The sequence below is a fragment of the Schistocerca nitens genome, chromosome 7, assembly GCF_023898315.1.
Source record: "Schistocerca nitens isolate TAMUIC-IGC-003100 chromosome 7, iqSchNite1.1, whole genome shotgun sequence".
In the NCBI taxonomy this organism is placed as follows: Eukaryota; Metazoa; Arthropoda; class Insecta; order Orthoptera; family Acrididae; genus Schistocerca; species Schistocerca nitens.
In genome coordinates, this window is record NC_064620.1 from 319,008,673 (window position 1) to 319,030,243 (window position 21,571).

The 21,571-nt window shown below is 36.5% G+C and overlaps 1 protein-coding gene across 1 annotated transcript in view; it reads left to right on the forward strand.

Annotated features, from left to right (window-relative positions):
- The window catches only part of LOC126194667 (beta-galactosidase-1-like protein 2), a 161,389-nt gene extending 141,521 nt beyond the window's left edge, over positions 1-19,868 (forward strand). Inside the window, exons 11-12 of the mRNA XM_049932868.1 lie at positions 16,115-16,337; positions 19,369-19,868. Of these exons, the coding sequence (XP_049788825.1) occupies positions 16,115-16,337; positions 19,369-19,437 (292 nt within the window). The 3' untranslated portion in view covers positions 19,438-19,868. The remainder of the gene's footprint in view (positions 1-16,114; positions 16,338-19,368) is intronic.
- Positions 19,869-21,571: the final 1,703 nt, after the last annotated feature.

The window sequence follows — 21,571 nt, forward strand, 5'->3', positions numbered from 1 at the left end:
AAGAAAGTTTTTATTAATTTTGCTTATTACTGCGATTTTACTTTATGTGGTTTCTCAGGGCAACTCTATAGCTTCCAGCGCTGATAGCATGTCATCTGCAAACCAAATAATGATGTAAATGTAAATTTCATTGGCAATTTAACACAATCCTTGATTTTTAAAAATATGATTTGTGGTGCGTCAAAATGTTTTGTGTATGTATTCTTGTTTATATTTTATCTAAAAACAAAGAAGCTGTAACTTACCAAATGAAAGTGTTGGTATGTTGATAGATGCAATAAAAACAATAAAAAACACACACAAATTTCAAGCTTTCACAACCCAAGGTTGCTTTGTCAGGAAAGAGGGAAGGATTGGGAAAGACAAAAGGATGTGGATTTTAAGGGAGAGGGAAAGGAGTCATTCCAATCCCAGGAGTGGAAAGACTTACCTTAGGGGGAAAAAAGGACAGGTATACACTCACACACATACACATATCCATCCACACTGCCTGTGTGTGTGTGTGTGTGTGTGTGTGTGTGTGTGTGTGTGTGTGTGTGTGTGTGTATACGTGACAAAGTTATATGGTCTAATTTGTTAATACCATGTAGACTGTTGCAGGAATCTCCCTTTTGCAACAAATTTGGCTAATTTACATAATTTTCTAGGTAGAATAATTAGCCAGCTAACATGCTTCTTAGAACAAATGGGAATTTTTGTAATCAAAAAACTAAGGGCTACAAAAATAGATAACTGAATTTTGGAGGTAATCTCTGATTAAAAATGGAAGGTTCTGGGTTGTTCTAGTTGTTTTTTGTTTGTTCTTTTCATACTACCCACCTATATGTATTCACAGTGACATGACATCCTGTTAATTCATGCTTTTCGAGCACTATGCACATATCATTGGCCAATTTTAGTTCTTAACTTATCTTCTGGTTGTGTTTGTACATTACAGAAATATTCCATTTCATAAAGATCTCTTTCATGTGCTCAGTAATATCTTTAATGAATGACAGGTAAACATGAGATTTTGCAGATGCTTGTATATTGATATGATCTTTTTGTGGCTGTTTTAAAGCTCTTTTTATCTCAGTGGATGAATATACACTCTTGGTAAGATATTACAATTCTGAATTGAGCAAATCTGGTTCACAGATGTTTGTTGCTCTATCCACTAAATTATCATATAAATCAGCTTTTGTTATGGTTGGGGATTTGAATACTGTTGTAGGTAATGATATGTATTCACAGATGTTCGTTGTTCTATCCACTAAATTATTGTATACATTGGCTTTTGTTATGGTTGAGGATTTGAATACTGGTATAGGTAATGATCTGTATGCATGGGTTTTCAGTGTGGCCTAATCTGCCAACTACATTCTCCTCCATAGTGAACTGAATATTCCAATAATCTCATTGAGATGTTCAAGAAAATTACTTAGTTTCTTTCTGACATGTCTCCACAACAAAAATGTACCATCCACATAACAGATCTTTTTTCCAGTTTCTAATGCCTGTTCTTCAAATTCCCGTATTGCTATTACCCATAGTCATGCTATCCATCTGTTCATAAAGCTCTTCATGCCATTTGCAGTAAATGGTCATGAGACAATATTTAAACTGTTCCAATACTTCATTAAGCAGAACCATGCTAAAAAGTGATACCACATCAAAATTGACTAGAATATCCTCCAGCTGGATCACTGTGCCATTTAATTTTTCATATAACATGCCAATTTCTTGATGTAAGAGACTGATTGACCCACATGCAGTTATAAAGGTAGTGTCAATAACTTTACAATCAAGTCGATGAGCAAACCACTGGCACTTACTGTAGGTCTCAGTGGGATGTTTTCCTTTGAAGTTTTAGCAACTCATAAAATCTTGGTGGTAGTGTAACTGAACTGAATCGATATTTTTGAGCACTATGTTCAATTGAGGGCTTGATTTATTAACCATGTAAAGTTTTAAGAACTTCGTCAGTGGAGTTCTTAGTCAGATTACAGTATCTTAGTTGGTCACATTCATAACCACTGGTGCATAGCCATTGCCAGTGGGGAGAACTATAATATTATTGTTCTGTATCTGATGTTTTGTAGCATTCATTTCACCCATAGTCACTTTACCTTTTCGAGGGTTCACGTCAGCTAATACTCTTACTACTTCTATATATATTTCTTCAACTATTACTGCATCCAGACAAAGAATGCCTGCTAACACAATAACTATAATTTGTGCCATGGACATAACTCACAGAATAATGACAAAATTTCTGCCTTTGTCAAGGACAGATCTCTCACCAGCAGATAATTATTGTTTAATATACACTACTATACATTGATCTTGCCAAAGGCCGAGAAGCGATTCTTCTTGGTGTTTTAGCTCACTGGGGCACTCTGGGATGCTCTCTGGGGTACTCTGCGATGCTCTATGGGGCACTCTGGGATGCTCTCTGGGGCATTGTTTATTATATTGTTCAGTTTAAAGTTGCAAAGCATCCTTATCTATCTCGTGAGATTTTTTTTTTTTTTTTTTTTAAGTATAGGTTTAGTTTTATTTAAAGTTCTTATCTTTTAGATCTATTATTTAATTGTAATTGTAATTGTAAATATGTATTACAGTAATTGTAAATAAGTATTACAGTAGTTGTATTACATGTTTATTACCTTATAAATAAATAAAAAACTTTTTTATTTTAAATTCAGTGCATTAGTATTTGTAAAATGACTCTTAGTGTTCATTAAAAAATGACGATCATTCCACTTGGGACCTGTGGAATGGTACATTAGCTTATTTGTTTTAGTTGTAAATATTTGTTATGTATTGTTGTTTTTCTGACATGTTCCACATCCTGGAGGACCTCCTCACTACAGATCAATTGGAATGAAAGTAAATCTAATCTAATCTAATAATGAACATTCGGATAAATTGATAACAGTGTGGGAAGCATCTAAACCCAGATCATCTGATTAGGTTACAAATCATCAAATTTCTTCTTCTGTTCACTAGACACTGCCAACATACAGTTCCCCATAGTATCATGCAATGATCTGTCAATTTCACCCCAACCACCATTGAACCATGGAGCGACATTAACTTACAGTTTGTGTGTGCCAAGTCATGGTGTATCCACTGAGCATAGTCTCACATAAATCCTTCTACACAAATGGAGGTTGCTAGTGTCAGCACTAGTAACTGCATTTGTCAGTGCACTTGGCTAGCTGCAGTTGTTTGAGTTTCCTCGAACTACTCTATAATCGCCAGATCTCTAAAATATTATGAAAAGGATAGTTGCTACTCACCGTATAGTGGAGAGGCTGAGTTGCAGTCAGGCACAACAAAAAGGCAGTCAGGCACAACAAAAAGACTGTCACAAAATAAGCTTTCGGGCAGCAAGGCCTTTGTCAAAAATAGATGACAGACATACACACCCACACTCATGCAAACACAACTCACACGGCTTCAACTGCCAGAGACTGCTGTCATGTGTGTGTGAGTAGCGACTATCTTTTTCATACTATTGTTACTTTCCATCCTGGATTTTCCTGTTTGATTATTGCCAGAGCTCTGAGTGATTTACTGAGGAATAATTGTGAATACAGGTTTGAAGAAGACCAGAGGCAAACATTCAAGATGCTCTAAGATATCCTTTCATGCAATCCAGCTTTAATTGACTACAGGCCAAAATATGAAACTGAACTGCCCCCCCATCCACACATACACACATGAAAAGATTGTTTTGGAGTTGTGTTACTACAAAATTCAGCAGATAATGACATGTTCCATCCAGTCTTGTATATTAATTAAAAAACAACACACCAAGAGGAAAATTACAGTAGCTATGAGCTTGGAGTTTTAGCTATTGTTAATGCCTTGAAGAAATTAGAGGTGTGTTTACTAGGAATATCTTTTAAAATTGTAACAGACTGTGCTGCATTCTAATAGACTCTGGATGAGAAGGACTTGTCACCAAGAATAAAGAGCTGTTCAATACCACCAAACAATTCTCAATGAAGAACTTTGGACATGCAGGACTAGGTAAGAGCCAGGATGGGGTGATGATCACAAACCAACAGGCACAGCTACAGAGATGGGAGGAACATTTCGAGGTGTTGTTAAACTGTAAAGACAACTGAGAGGAACAGGCGAGGGATGTTCCATAGGAAGCAAATCAAGACATAAATATGCAATGTCCCACATGGATAAAATCAGGAATTTTTTAAGAAGCATAAAAAACCAAAGGCTCCAGTGCTAGACAGCATAGCACTGGAGCTGTTGAAAGACAATACCAAATGTATCATTCAAATGCTCTATCCCCTGCTGAAGCATATTTGGCTTGAAGAGAAATTCTCAAAAAAGTCAAAAAGTGGATTGGTGGTAAAGCTAAAAAAAAAAAAAAAAAAAAAAAAATGTGCCTGCAACAATTGACATGGTACTACATTGCTGTCAGTCCCCTGTAAGGTCCTGACCAGAGATATTTCAAATAGGATTAAAGATTCAACTGAAAATTGACAGCGTAAAGAATAGGTCAGTTTTCAGGCATAACCCAGTTGTGCTGATGTTATTAATATTCTGAGGGTCATATCAGAGCAAAGCAAAGAATTCCTGGCAGCCACGTAACTAGCATTCACTGATTCTGAAAAGGCCTTTGACTCTGTGAAACACCAAGTGCTGTGGCAAGTGTTATGGAAGTGTGGTATATGACACAAGACTCTTAACATTACCAAAGATCTGTATGATGGTTACAAATGCTGTGTGCTCCACAAGGGAAATCTCACAGATCCAACAGAGGTAACATTTTCAATCCAGCAGGGTTGTATTTTCTCACCAATGCTCTTCCTACGTGTCCTTGACTCAGTTATGAGAAGTTACAGTGGGTAGGAGACAAGGAATCCAATGAGGTTTCATGAACATCTGGATGATTTGGTTTTCACAGACATTGTTTTATTTGTTCAAAGGCAGACAGATATGGAAGCTAAATTTAACTCACTGAAAAAAGAAGCAGAGATTGCTGTGCTCAAGATAAACATACACAAAACAAGGAAAATGAGAATAAATTGGAACATGGAAGTAGCACTGCTTGTAGGGGAGTGGCAAGCAGAGATTGCCAATTCATTCCTGTATTTGGATGCTATGGTGGCAGATGATGGTGGAGCCAGAGAGGATGTGAAGAACCACATAAATAAGGCAAATGCTGCCTTCCTACAACTGTATCCAGTATGGAGAAACAGAAACACCACATGCAAAAGTAAAATTCATATTTTTGATACAAATGTCAAGGCTATCCTTCTGTGTGGCAGTGAAAGTTGGAAAGCAGATAGTAAGATAACTTCACAGTTCACAGAGCTTCATAAATATATGTATCAGGCACATAATGAATATCTGATGACCATAAAAAATAAGTAATGAGGATCACTGGGGAAAAACAAACCAGACACCTATAGAAGAACAGCAGATATGCAAGAGAAAATGGAGATGGTTGGGGCACACACTGAGAAAGTCAAATGGAGCAATCAGAAAGAAGACACTGGAATGGGATCTCCAAGGAACAAGGAAGACAGGGAGGCCTACAGGTACAAGGAAGAGGATGGTGGATGGGGAAGCAAGAAGAGTTGGCAATACCTGGGCAGAATTGAGGGTAATGGATGAAGACAGAAATGATTGGGGAGTTCTCCTGGATACCTTATGCCCCAATAGGGGTCAAAGGAATTAGGTAAGTCAATTCTCATGCAACACAACATGAAATCCTCAAGATTGAGCATCAGAACAGACATTGTGCAGTTAAGTGAACTGAAGAGGAAGTAAAACAAGATTATCGTGTGCCAGATTTGATTGACAAGGAGAAAAGAATGATCTCCAGTTGTGTAAATTGTTTAATTGTGAATAAGAAATCAGCAAAGAAGGCAGGTTTCCCCTGACCCTTATTCCCTTGTGTGCTTATCACAGGGATCATATTGGACCACTTCAGTCAATACACAAAGAGTTTAAGTTTTATTGATTCATTTGCCAAGTTCACCTTTCTATGTGTAGTAAAGACTACAAAATCAGCAGAAGCAGTCAGTAAGATGGAAATAAAGAAAAATAAATTTTGGGAAGCCAGTTCATATATTTACTGATAGAGGGGCTTGTTTTACTTCTCAAGAATTCAAGGAGTACTGAGATAAGAATTGAAGCTGCATATGAGATTGTTTGGACAAGATTCAGTATCAGCAGTGAGCATAAAATAATAACTGGATCCTTATATCACCTACCACACTTATCTCCTGATGTAACTGAAAACTACAGAGAAAACCTTAGCTCACTTGTATGTAAGTTGCCCAATCATACTATAATCATTGGTGGAGACTTAAATAATCCAACAATTAATTACGAAAATTACTGTTTTTTTTAATGGTGTGCATGGTAAGACATCCTGTGAAACATTAATAAATGCCTTCTCTGAAAACTATCTAGGACAGATATATAGGAACCCCACTCATGATGGAAAATATTGGATCTAATGGCAACAAATAGACCTGACTTCTTTGAGTATGTTCACATCGAAACTGGTGTCAGTGACCATGACACAGTTGTAGTACAAAGGGCAAATAAACCAAGGAGAAAGATATATATGTTCAATAAACTAAATAAAAAGCCAGTTCTGTCATATCTCAATGAGGAACTTGGAATTTTCAGCACAGGGCATAAGCATGTAGAGGAACTATAGCTCTGAAGAAACATCTAAAGAAACAGAGATTACTGCATAATAGATGTAAAACAAAGTGTAGGGCTATTGATAGAGAGATGCTGAATGAAATGCATTTAGCTCTCAAGAGAGCAATGTGTGATGGTTTCAATGACTACTGCAGCAGAATATTGTCAAATGCTATTGCACAAAACCCAAAGAAATACTGGTTGTATGTAAAGGCTGTTAGTGGCACCAAAGTTAGTGCGCAGTCCATAGTGAATGAGACAGGAACTGAAACTCAGGGTAGCACAGCAAAATCCGAAATACTTAGTTCCATTTTCAGATGTTCCTTTCAAATGAAAACCAAGGAGAATTGCCCCAACATAATCCTTGTACTACTGAAAAGATGAATGAAATAAATATTAGTATCAATGGTGTTGAGTACAGTTAAAACCATCAAAAGTGAACAAAGCTCAAGGCCCAATGGAATCTCTGTCAGGCTCTATACTGAATTTGCAGCTGAGTTAGCCCCCCTTCTAAGTATAATCTATTATAGATCCCTCAAACAAAAAACTGTCCAGTTCTTGGAAAAAAGCAAAGGTCAGACCTGTTTACAAGAAGAATAATAGAAATGAATCACAAAAGTACAGTCCAATATCCTTGACATAGATTTGTTGTAGAATCTTACAACATATTCTGAGCTCAAACATAATGAGGTATCTTCAACAGAATGACCTCTGCAGTGCCAGCCAGCATGGGTTCTGCAAACATTGGCCATTTGAAACCCAATTTGCACTTCTCTCACATGACATACTGAAAGCTTTGCATCAAGGTAGCCAGGTAGATGCCGTATTTATTGACTTCTGAAAAGCATTAGACACAGTATCACATCTATGCTTACTGTCAAAAGTATGAGCATATGGGATATCAAGTGCAATTTTTTGACTGTATTGAGAACTTTTTGATAGATAAGATGTAGCATGTTATCTTTGATGGAGAGATATTGCCAGATGTAGGGGTAACTGCAGGTGTGTGCCAGGGAAGTGTTTTGGGACCCTTGCTGTTCATGTTGTATATTAATGATCTTATAGAAAATAATAATAGTATCCTCAGACTTTTTGTAGATGATGCAGTTACCTATAATGAATTACTGGCTAAAAGAAGCTGCATAAATATTCAGTCATATCTTGATAAGATTTCAAAGTGGTGCGAAGATTGACAACTTGCTTTAAATGTTCAGAAATGTAAAATTTTGCATTTCACAAACCAAAAAAACATAGTATCCTATGCCTATAGTATCAGTGAGTCACTGCTGGAATTGACCAACTCATACATGTACCTGGGTGTAACACTTTGTATGGATATGAAATGGAATGATCACTTAGGCTCAGTCAAAGGTAAAGCAGGTGGTAGACTTTGGGGAAGTGCAATCAGTATACAGAGAGATTGCTTACAAATCACTCATGCAGCTGGTTCTAGAATATTGCTCAAGTGTGTGGGATCCATACCAAATAGGACTAACAGGGGATATTGAACAAATACAGAGAAGGGCAGCATGAATGGTTACAGGTTTATCTGATGCATGGGAGAGTGTCACAGGGATACCAAAGAAAATGAATTGTAAAACTCTTGAAGATATGCATAAACTATCCTGACAAAGTCTATTAAAAATTTTCAAGAAATGGCTTTAAATGATGCTTCTAGAAACATACTACAATCTACTATGTATTGCTCACTCAGGGATTGTGAGGGTAAGATTAGAATAATTGTTACACACACACAGAGGCATTCAGAGAATCATTCTCCCCACTCTCCATACATCAATGGAACAAGAAGAAACCCTAATAACTGGTACAATGGGGCATATCATCTGCCATGTACCTCACTTTCTTTGGCAGAGTATAGATGTAGACATAGATTACAAAATGAACTGAACATGTTTTAACAATATCAGGACTCTCTAGAGCCAATGAACAGATTGAGAGGAGTAATTCTACTTTGGCTATGATAATAATTGCTAAGATTAGTATTGATAATCCTAATGAATGGAATAAGGTGGCACCATCACCCACATTTGAACTTTTGATGATAGTTAAGATACACAATGACTGATTTACACATTACAAAATAATTATAAGAACAAATTATTAATTAATTTGAAGATGCAATAAACTGAAGGAAGATGCCAAGCTACAAATCAGCAAGGTGCAAAAGGGAAACCACACTAGCTCCAACTGACATTGACGGAAAGCCTTCAGGTATAAAGTTGGTGACCTTTGGTAATAAAATGAACACAAACTGGATCAAAATTAAATCTGAAAGGTCAAGAATCTAGGTGCATATCAAACTACAAAGATTCAAACAAATGATACTTATGGTGTGTGCCATGAAGGCATGAACCACATTGGTCCAAGGACACTGGACATCCACTGAATATGTGCAACTCTGACCAACTGACTACTCGTCTTCACTGTTAAATGATTGCCAGGATGGCTTAAGGATTTTTCTGCTGAAAAGACTGGTGACATGCTGGAGAAGCCAGATATTTGACAGTAATTTTGTATGTGCTTGGGGAAAAAACATGAGTTTGATGGTTGTATTCTTTTATTTTTTGGATCATGTAGTATTAGAATCTGCGATTCTGAGAATAGTAAATAGTTTCACATGAAAATCAGAACTAATTTAAAAAGGGAAAATGTTGTTAGTAAAAATCTTGAAAAGTACTTGACTGATTTACTTCAGATTTTTACACAACACTAGTGGTGGCCAGTGATTATGTGCTAGTCTGCTACAGCACACTGTAAATAACACACTAAAGTTATCCCATTTCTCTTCTAATGCAAGTCAGAAATCTCACTTAAATTACACCATTTCTCTTCTCTGGAGAGAAACATACCAACTAGAAACCACAGTACCTAATGCTGAAATGATTTCAGTCATGCTATGATCTACTCAGAGAAGAGATGGAGCTGTCTTCATGTGACTGTGCATGCTCAGGTATGCCATCATTCCCACCAGAACTAAATGTGCTACAAATCTCACAGTGCCATGAAGATAACATGAGGTCTAGCAGTATCCCAACCATGCCATTTGAGCTCTAATCATGTGACCAATGAAATGTCAGAACTAGAAGGCCAATTGAAAAGCATTATGTTTCACCTGCATACAGGTTTATATTACTTATGTTGTTTTTGTGCACTGAAGATTTATCATGGACATGTACCCTTTGTTATGATTTCTTATAAATAAATGTCAGTTAATGGTACATCAGCAGTAAAAGCCTTCACAAGATTCCAACATAAATAATAATATTGTTAAATGTCACATATCTTCAGCATGGCTGCGTCATTAGAGACGTCAAGTCATGGAAATGAAGCAAAAATATGTTCATATCATATGGTATGCAACTCCATGAACCATGGACCTTGTCATTGGTGGGGAGGCTTGAGCTTGCTCAAATGATACAGACAGCTGTACAATAGGTGCAACCACAATGGAGGGGTATCTGTTGAGAGGCCAGACAAACAAGTGGTTCCTGAAGAGGGGCAAAAGCCTTTTCAGTAGTTGCAGGGGCAACAGTATGGATGACTGATTGATTTGGTCTTGTAACATCAACCAAAATGGCTTTGCTGTTCTGGTACTGCAAACAGCTGAAAGCAAGGGGAAGCTAAATTTCCTGAGGGCATGCATCTTTACTACAGGATTAAATGATGATGGCATCCTCTTGGGTAAAATTTTCTGGAGGTAAAATAGTCCCTTGTTTCGATCTTTGGTGGGGAATACTCAGAAGGATGTTGTTATCAGGAGAAACAAAACTGGCATCCTACAGATTGAAGCACAGAATATCTGATCCCTTAATCGGGTAGGCAGGTTAGAAAATTTAGAAAGGGAATTGATAGGTGAAAGTTAGATCCAGTGAAAGTTAGTGAAGTCCAGTGGGCAGAGGAACAGGACTCCTGGTCAGGTGAATACAATGTTATAAGTACAAAATAAATAGAAGTAAGGCAGGCATAGGTTTAATAATGAATAAAAAGTAGGAACATGGATAAGCTGTGATGAACAGCATTGTGGGTGCATTGCTGTAGCCAAAATAGACACAAACCCTACACCCACCACAGTAGTACAAATTTGTATACCACCTAACTTTGTATATGACGTAGGGATTGAAGAAATATATGATGAAATAAAAGACATCATTCAGATAGCTACAGCAGACAAAAATTTAATAGTCATGAGAGACTGGAATTCAATAATAGGAAAAAGAAGAGAAGGAGAAATAGTAGGTGAATATGGGCTGGAGGAAAGGAATGAAAGAGGAAGCTGCCTAGTAGAATTTTGCACAGAGTATAATTTAGAATTTTGCAGTTGATTATATAATGGGAGGACAAGGATTCTGGAACCAGATTTTAAATTGTAAGACACTTCCATATATGGTCTCTGACCACAATTCATTGGTTATGAACTGTAGATTAAAACTGAAGAAACTGCAGAAAGGTAGGAATTTAAGGACATGGACCCAAATAAACTGAAATAACCAGAGGTTGTAGAGAGTTTCAGAAACAGCATTAGGGAATGATTGACAAGAGCAAGGGAAAGGAATACAGTAGAAGAAGAATGGTTAGCTTTGTGAGATGAAATAGTGGAGGTAGCAGAGGATTAAGTAGGTGAAAAGATGAGGGCTATTAGAAATCCTTGGGTAACACAAGATATATTTAATTTAATTGAAGAAAGCCAAAAATAAAAAAAATGCAGTAAATGAAGAAAGTGAAAGGGAACATGAACATCTAAAAAATGAGACTGATAGGAACTGCAGAATGGCTAAGCAGGAATGGCTGGTGGACAAATGTAAGGATATAGAAGCATTTATCACTAGGGATAGCACAGATGCTTCCTACAGGAAAAGCAAAGAGACCTTTGGAGAAAAGAGAGCCACCTGTATGAATATCAAAAGCTCAGATGGAAAACCAGTCCTAAGCAAAGGAATAAATCAGAAAGATGGAAGGAGTGTGTAGAGGGTCTATGCAAGAGAGATGTACTTGAGGACAATATTTTGGAAATGGAAGAGAACATAAATGAAGATGAGATGATAGGCATGATGTTGCACAAAGAATTTGATAGAACACTGAAAGACGTAAGTCAAAACGAGGCCCAGGAGTAGACAACATTCAATTAGAACTACTGATAGCCTCGGGAGAGTCAGCCGTGACAAAACTCTTCCATCTGGTGAGCAAGAGTGAAATACCTTCAGATTTCAAGAAGAAGATAATAATTCCGATTCCAAATAAAGCAGGTGCTGACTGGTGTGAAAATAACTGTACGATTAGTTTTATAAGTCACAGTTGCAAAGTACTAACTTGAATTAATATAGTAGAATGGAAAAAAATGGTATAAGCCAACCTCAGGGTAGATAAGGTTGGATTCCAGAGAGATGCACAAACATGTGAAGCAATGCTGAACCTACGACTTCTCATAGAAGATAAGTTAAGGAAAGGCAAACCTATGTTTCTATCATTTGTAGACTTACCGAAAGTTTTTAACAATGTTGACTGGAATATTCTCTTTCAAATTCTAAAGGTGGCAGGGGTAAAACATAGGGAACAAAAGGCTGTTTACAATTAGTACAGAAACCAGATGGCAGTCATAAGAGTTGAAGGGCATGCAAGGGAAGTAGTGGTTGAGAAGGGAATGAGATAGGGTTGTAGTCTATCCCTGATGTTATTCAATCTGTATATTGAGAAAACAGTAGAGGCAATAAAGGAAAATTTGGAGTAGGAATTAAAGTCCAGGGAGAAGAAATAAAACTTTGAGATTAGCCGATGACATTTTAATCCTGTCAGAGATGGTAAAGCACTTGGAAGAGCAACTTAACAGTGTTGACAGTGTCTTGAAAATAGGATATAAAATGAATGTCAACAAAAGTAATATAAGGATAATGGAATGTAGCCAAATTAAATCAAGTGATGCTGAGGGGATTATATTAGGAAATGAGACACTTAATGTAGTAGATGAGTTTTGCTATTTGGACAGAAAAATAACTGATGATGGTCAAATTAGAGAGGATGTATAAATGTAGACTGGCAATGGCAAGAGAAACATTTCTGAAGAAGAGAAATTTTATAACATTGCGTATAGAGAGTGTCAAGAAGTCTTTCCTGAAAGTATTTGTATGGAGTGTAGCAACATATAAAAGTGAAAAATGAATGACAAACTTTTCAGACAAAAACAAAATAGAAGCTTTCAAATTGTGGTGCTACAGAAGAATGCTGAAAATTAGATGGGTAGGTCATTTTAACTAATGAGTGGTACTGAATAGAATTGGGGAGGAAAGAAATTTTTGACACAACCTGACTAGAAGAAGGGACACATCCTGAAACATCAAGGGATCACCAATTTAGTACCAGAGTGAAGCATGGTGAGTAAAAATCATAGAGGGAGACAAAGAGATGAATACAGTAAGCAGATTCAGAAGGATGTAGTCTGCAGTAGTTATTCAAAGATGAAGAGATTTGCATAGGATAGAGTAGTATGGAGAGCTGCATCAAACCAGTCTTTTCAATGAAGATTGCAAGAGCAATCATATGGTATGCTGTTATTTTTTCTTCTTCTTCACATTTATAACAGATTCTGGGACCAGCTGTTACATTTGAATTCTTACTTGTCACAAATATTTGGCTGTTTTACCTGAATATGTTGTGAATTCTGAAGGTGTGATTACACAGAAAAAATGAGAAGACTGATGTCAATAACAACCACTGAGGGTTATAGATAAATTCTCCACAAGAAAACAGCAACAAAGGGACTTCATTTTTCATCACTGAGGAAGCACTGTCTTTTTAAACAACAATGTACAAGTATTCTGCCGGAAAGAAAATGCTGTGTTTTGAAAATGTGCAATTTCATTTTCTTTCTTGCAGCCACTTTTAACTATGATAGCAGGACATTTAAACCATCAGATAAATCATTTCTCTCATATATACTGTTTCTATGTTTATATAATTTTAAACAAAAATTGTATACACAGGAATTTGCTGTTTTGTATTCTTTCTGGCAGTCAGCTGTAACAGAAAATCTGTGTATTAGAAAAGTTTTATTTGTGGCTTGTTGGCTTATGATTAGAATACTACAACACTGTCTAAATTGTCCAAAACTTTCAATAATTATGAAAATGGTAGATTGGTACTCACCATAAAGATGACACACTAAGCTACAGAGAGGCACGACAAAAAATGTTACATTAGCTGAAATGAACACAATGAACAGTAATAATAATCCATAGTGGAGCAGGGAAGGGGGAAGGTTAGCAAGGTAGGGGTGGGGGAAGAGGAAACAGTGCTTCCTGACCAAGTATACAGGGACTAGAGGTGGAGACAAGGCTCTATGGTGAAGGGGCGTATAGTGTAACAGGACACTGTGGGTGTTCCAGTAAATGAAGACTTGTCACATCGGCTAAAGATGTTCACAATGTTTAAGTAAAGTAGGGGGTAAAATATTGACTGGCCTACTGTACGTACCATATCTGTTCCAACGTAGAGGGCATACAAGGGAAGACGTAGCCGCAGTGCGCCAAAGCCAGCAGAATTTTGATCACTTGTGGGATGTCTGGTTTGCACTCTGTGGATGCAGAAGACATGCACAGACTATATGGGATTATGATACTATTATGGAATCTCTTCAAAGAAAAACAAATGATGGTTTTTAACATAATGTAAGAAAGCTTCTGTGTTACTGTTTAGATCTTTTTGGTACACTCTTGTTTGAGTTCTCATAGAAAGAGGATGTATTAGTGTCATGTTAATGGACTGAATTGTAAATGCAGTTGTGAAATAAACATCTGGAAATGGATGGTTGAAAGTGAAAATACATTTTCAGCCATCATTAATTTGGTGTAAGTCATAAGTCCGAAAACTTTAGCAGTTCCCTGCAGCAGAGAATGTGCTTCACAGAAGTCCACATGGTAGCATAGCTGGTCCACAAAATTCTATGTGATGACCAGAATTACATACAAGCCAGATTCATAAAAGAAGGGTCCTTCAACAGAACATTGTGATGCTTGGTAAAGGATGCAAGTGAAGTAGCACCATGCGATACCAAAAAAACTAAACCAACTAACTCAACCAGAACCCAGATGTAAGTTTTTTCACTGTATGTGGGAGGCTCATTGTGCACTGCTCTCTACCATTGAACCCACCAATCTTTTCCCCTTCTCTGCTCCTTTCCTTTTTGCTTCCTCTCTTTTCCTCAGCCGCCACCCCTCCACCCCGCTTGGTCCCAGTCTTCCAATGCTGCAACAGGTAGCCTTATCTGCCACGTCTAGTCCTTGCACTCTCTTTCACCACCTGTACCCCACTATCCCTCCCACTTCCCCACTCCACTACATATTTTTGCTTCCAGTCAAAATATTTGTTTCAGTCTGGCCTGAGCAGCCAGAGATAGTGATCATTTGTGTGTGAGGTGTGCTCGCTTGTGTGAGGTGTATGTGCCCCTTCACTAATTCTTATCATACAATATCCCATAAACAAAATCTATACTTTATACTTTTAGAACATAGGCTATACATTTTGGTAAATTACAATTCCTCACAGTCAGTTTTAATGACAATAGCAGGTAATTTAAAAAACTTGAAAAAATTTTCTCGTTGGCAGTTGTATGTTGCCCTCTTACAAACTGTCAGTTCAGAAAACCAGTTCATACTCTTACCCCACAGTATCAAAAACATGAAAAATATCATATATGCTGAGGTGGTGAAGTTGTAGTATGCTCAAAAAATTTAATAAACCTGATGTAACAATAAAGTTCACAAACAAAAACAAAGGAATTTTTTATCCATAGTCTATATTCTTTATTATAACTTTGAGCCCCATACATTGACAGTATGTGAAGTTGCAACGAGGAGCTGATTTTTGTGTCATGACCCAATTTTCAGGGATATCCCAGATTAGGACATTCCCTTATCTCTAACTCCCATACATATTTTCCTATTGCAAAACATTGCTAGGTTCACTAGTAGGTCATAAATAAGGAATATTGTAAGCAGAAGAATAAAACATATGTGTATTGTGCTTGACAGCTATCTAACAAAATCTCTAAGAGCATCTTGATCTTACTTTCATTCTCAACAAACTCTACAGAGCCATATTAATAACACTGAAGCCTGTGTTTTATGTGTCGGTAACAGCTTGACAGTAAATGTTTGCTTATTCTTAATGTGATAAGTTTCTAATACTAGCTTGGAAATAAAATGGAGACTTGAAGTAAAAAAACCTGTATTAAGCAAATTGTCTGACTTTTTTTCTTTCACATTTGTAGCAAGATTTTAATTTATGTTTAAGTATGTTTTTACAATTTTTTTTATGTGTACAGGTGCATCAAAATTGACCATAAAATGGGATTACTTTTGCCATGATGTCAGTTAGGCAAAATATGGACTGTAAAAATCTACAAGTGTGCACTTGAAATTTGTTCTAGCTTGACTGGGTGGCAGCCAGTTGACAATTCAATTCGTGGTCCTGTATTGGTTCGAGCCATCTTTGATGTGGATTCTGCACCAAATGACACTTTCATTGATATGAGTGACTGGGGGAAAGGATCTGTCTTCCTTAATGGCTTCCCTCTTGGTCGCTATTTCAATCTTGGCCCTCAGAGAACACTATATGTGCCTGCACCATTGCTTGTACAGGGATCCAATGAGGTAAATGCAAGTGAACAAGGAAAATGCAATACAAATATTGCAAACTAGTTATACATGAAAATATATTCTACTATGTAATGGATTTAATTCATTTGGACCAGTCATTATAGGCAGATTTCACAATCATTTGAGTAGCTGACAGAAGAGGACTCATGACGGGTGAATACAATGGCATAGATTATGCATATTTCATTGCTAGTTCAGTATCTGTGATGCTTTTGCTGATATTAATTAATGTCATTGTACCTTCACTGATTTTATCTGCATCATCCATCCCTTTCATGTCATTTAAACAAATCTGATCCAATAAATTGATGTGTGGATTATCGTGCTACACAGGTAAAGATATTTTTATGGTTAGATGCTGTGATAAACAAAGCACTTGAAGGTCTACATGAACAGTGCAATAAACGGTAACTTAAATTAAACAAGAATACAAATTGGTAACTTAAATTAAACAAGAATATGACTCTTCTTTAAAAGGAAAGATGTTGTCTGTATTAACTCCTAAGGAAGATGATCACTGGATTGCTCTGATGCATATGAAGACTAATGAAAATTGTTGTTTCAGTCCCTTTTGCCAGGAAAGTGTCTTTAAATGTTGGTAGGATTTTCAAAGGATTTCATTTTAAGTGTGTCTTTTACTTGTCAGAATAGATCTCCTCTTGGTTCTGTGAAAGATGATCTGAAGCTCAATGTATATAAATTTTGTGTCACTGAGTAAGAGCTTATAATATGGGTAGAGTCCAGAAGTGGTGCATGGGATCTTACCACCACACACAGCTGTAACAATATGTGAAATCCATAATTGCAGAAAACAGTGAAATACGGTGAGACACAGTTCATTGCTGCCACCTTATATTATTGGATGTCTCCTTGTTAGAGAATCCATTGAAATTAGATTGGCAGGTAATGTTTTGATACAGAAAAGACCTTTCCTTTAAGCAAGAAATGGGGCCTAATTTGTTATGTAATGATACGACACTCTCTGCTTCACACAGCACAGGGTTTTAGCTGCAGTTTTTGATAGCCCTACATATTTTGGCAGTGTTTACCACACGCTAGTACTGAATGTATGTGTGATGTTAGGAAGCAGCATATTGTGGCCATTTTTCAGCCTCTAAGACCTGTTATTCATTTCTAGTTTGACATCAGTTTGGTGAGACATGGCACAGCATCCCATCTAAAGAAGTCATCTATGTGGACAGTTTAAGTATAATGTCTACTTGATAACATGATCCTGAGGCATACGTGAACACAAAAGAACAATAATCTAACGCTGCACCCATGTCAGAAAGTAAAAGAGATCACATTAACGGGGAACTTCATTAACTCATTTATGAAGTGGAGTGGGTAGAAGCTGAAACTTGGTTGATTAAGTGGGATCCAATCTATCATTCTATGTTTGAATGTGGTAAGGCTGAAACAAAATAGCATTTTGTGCATAGTGTCCTGGAAATAACTTGTTAAGGAGCAAGTAATAACAATAAACACAAGGGTTATTAATAATCCAGTGCAATGTAATACCCTATTAGTTAAAAGATAAAGGCAAAACTTTCCTCAACTGGATGGCAAATGTTACACAGAAATTAAAGTAAAATTGGGTATACACAAAGGAGCACTGATGTTCTCAACGCACATAAATGGTGTATCAGACCGGGTCATCAGCACCATTTGGTCATTTGCATCATCAGACAAATATGAAATACTGTTAGTATGGATGGTAAACAGAAGGATTATTTTTTTACTGTAAGGGTTCTAGGAAAATGTAGTGCATATGTACAGGAAACAACATACAAGATATTGGAGTTACCAGTTCAAGAGTACTGATCAAGCAGTTGAAGTCCTTGTCAAATATGCATGTCAGCAAGCATCTAAGTTCGAAGACATCCTGTTGGTATCATATCAGGTCAGTAAAGCCCATATGAAAGTGAACTATAAATGCTCAGGGAACTTAAATGGAAATATTTGGAAGAAATGTGGCATTGTACTCCAGAACCCTTTGGGTAAATTTAGAGAACTGGTGTTCAAGGAAGCATGTGCAACAGTTCTACTGCTTCCATTGTATATCTCATATCAGGATTATGAGAATAATGTATGGTAAGAGAAAATAGGACATGTACCAAGGAATATACACAGTCATTTGCCTCTCGCTATTTGCGCAAATGGCAATGGACTTGCCGCAGTGGAAACACCGGTTCCCGTGAGATCACCAGAATTAAGCGCTGTCGGGCGTGGCCAGAACTTGGATGGGTGACCATCCAGTCGCCATTAGCTGTTGCCATTTTTCGGGGTGCACTCAGCCTCATGATGCCAATTGAGGAGCTACTCGGCCGAATAGTAGAGGCTTTGGTCAAAAAAAAAAAACCATCATAATGACCGGGAGAGAGGTGTGCTGACCACATGCCCCTCCTATCCGCATCCTCACCTGAGGATGACACAGCAGTGGGGTGGTCCCGATGGGCCACTTGTGGCCTGAAGATGGAGTGCTTTTTTATGTGCACAAATGATACAGGACAGAACATTGTTAATGTTGCTACAAAGTCCCCTCTACCATGTACTGTGTAGTGTCTTACAGTATATAGATGTAGACATAATGAATACACTTCCTGTCATTTCTAAATCTGAACTTGAAATTAAATTCATTAATTGTCATATCATCACCAACATCATCATCATCACCATCACAAGTGATTGCACTCATTGCTGAGTGTTGTGACCCTATTGCCACACTGGATGGTTACCAGCTTCATTTAGCCCCTGCTGAAGAGGTAGACTAGAGAGTTGTCATATAATCTACACTAACTGTAATAGTATTGCATACTTATTTGAATGAGAATCTACTGCAAAGTAGTTATTCCATAGGAGTGATGACTCTGACATAACCAAGAGAATTTTTTTTTTAATACTGTCATAGATCTATGTCATTTTTAAGCTTAATTTCATTTATAGTAGATATTTTTTTCCCTTTGCAATAGGTCAAAAAATCATTTGTGTTACTCATAATAAGACATTCTTTTTTGTTTTTCAGGTACTCATATTCGAACTCTACACACCTTCCACAAAAGTTGTCTTCAGTGACTCACCAATTCTAGGGTAAAATATAGCACACTACAATTTATAAATACATCAACTTGTTTCTACGTTGCTGTTTTTGTAGCTATAACGGGCCAAAAAAATGTATTTTCTTCTGAGATGTAAAACAGACATTGTTTCTTAGTTGATCTGTGACACCAGAGCCAGATTGATTTTCCATCATGGAAAGCTTTACCATCAGACTCAACCAACACATCTTTTGTCTATTTTCATATCTTCTAATAACCTCATTGCCAACGAGATGTTAAATCCTAATCTTCTATTCTTCTGCCTGCATACCTGCGTATATCTGTAATTGAAGCTTTATTAATAAAATATTTTTTGTTGTTTCTAAGTTTCTAATACACCTGGGCCTTTTACAGTCCTACTGCCTCCCTCCCTTCCTCATAAAAATTTATGAAATACAGCATTTGTAAAAAACTGATTTTACATTAAGAAGCATGACAGGTCATTTGACTTTATAGATCAAATTATTTGTTAATAATGGAAGAATAACCATGAGAAAAGCTGAGAAATGTACAATTTTCTTATTTTACAACATGCAATGCAGCTCTTTGATTTTGGGTCCAACAGCCAAAATTTTATAAAGATTTTTTGCCTTACTGTATTTATTGACAATTTATTATTTATTTATTCATGACTGACCATATCCAATTTTAAGCCACTTACAAGTGGAACTTCCTAATTTTCATAAACGACTTCCCCCTACACGTTCAACACTCCGAACCAGTGCTATTTGCAGATGACACAAGCATATTAATTGAAGGTGAAAATGAAATGGCTCTAACTTAAACTGCTAAAGTCACAAGTGAAAATGTCTCAGAGTGGTTTATGAGGAATAAATTACTGATAAACCCTCAAAAACAGTCGCCTTACACTTCCATACACAACAAAATAAAAACCCATTAAAACCAAACATGTCAATGGAAAACCAAAGAATTAACAGTGTCACTGAAGCAAAATTTCTTGGCATCTACTTACAAGACAATCTTAAATGGAATTCCCACATCACTTCATTAAATTCTAAACTATCCAAAATGACTTATGCGATGAGGATTATATGAAACAACACAAGTCCTGAAACAGTTAGAGCAGTGTATTACGCTTGCATACACTCCCTATTAAGATATGGCATCATATTCTGGGGAAATTATCCTCATTGCATATCCACATTCTGGAAACAAAAAAAGATTATGAGGGTAATGAAAAATGCCAACAGCCGAAAATCATGCTAACCATTCTTTAAAGAACTGGGGATTCTTCCCCTACCATGTATCTATATACTAGAAGTTGTAATGTTCCTAAAAAAAGCATGTTAAAAAATGGAAATGTATTTATTCAAAATAAATCTGTACATGAACACCATACAAGGGCAAATAGTGACATACACAGACATCGTTGTTATACCACACTGTGCAAGAAAGGTGTATATCACTCAGGTTCACATTTGTTTAATAAGCTGCCAAGTAACCTAAAGGCCATAAACAAAATCCATAGCTTTAAAAAATCTGTAACATCATATCTCTTGGAAAACTGTTTTTACTCAGTAACACAGTATCTTGAAAAATAAGTTGGTTGTAACAATATAAAAATGTAATGTAACAATATAGCAATATAAAAATGTAACAATTTATAAATGTAATGTATACACCAATGTAACAGTGTATTAATGTAATATCATTTTGTACAACATCTAAGGTATGGAATATGTACCACAAAGATTCAGGACGTAAATAAATAAATAAATAAATAAAAAAAGCCAAGGTAGAAAATGAAGGGAAAGTCTAAAATTTTCAAAAACCAGTTGTATGTGGTAAACTCATTTTTAAAAATAAGCATCCTATCAGAAAGATTTCAAAGAAATCTTCCATCAAGAAGATGCTAGACAGAATACAAACAATACAATGAGGAAAGACAACCACTCAACACACATAAAAACTGCCAAGCAACAGACAAGCACACAAAGGGATAGGCTGAAGCCTGTAGTTTTCATAATACCACATTCATACAGATACTAATGAGCCAAAACCAATTGACAACTTAATATTCCAGCTACTCTGTAAATTTTAAATATGAAAATTTATAATTTCATCTTGCACTTTAATTATTTATTCAGAATAAAATATTTAGCATGAGAA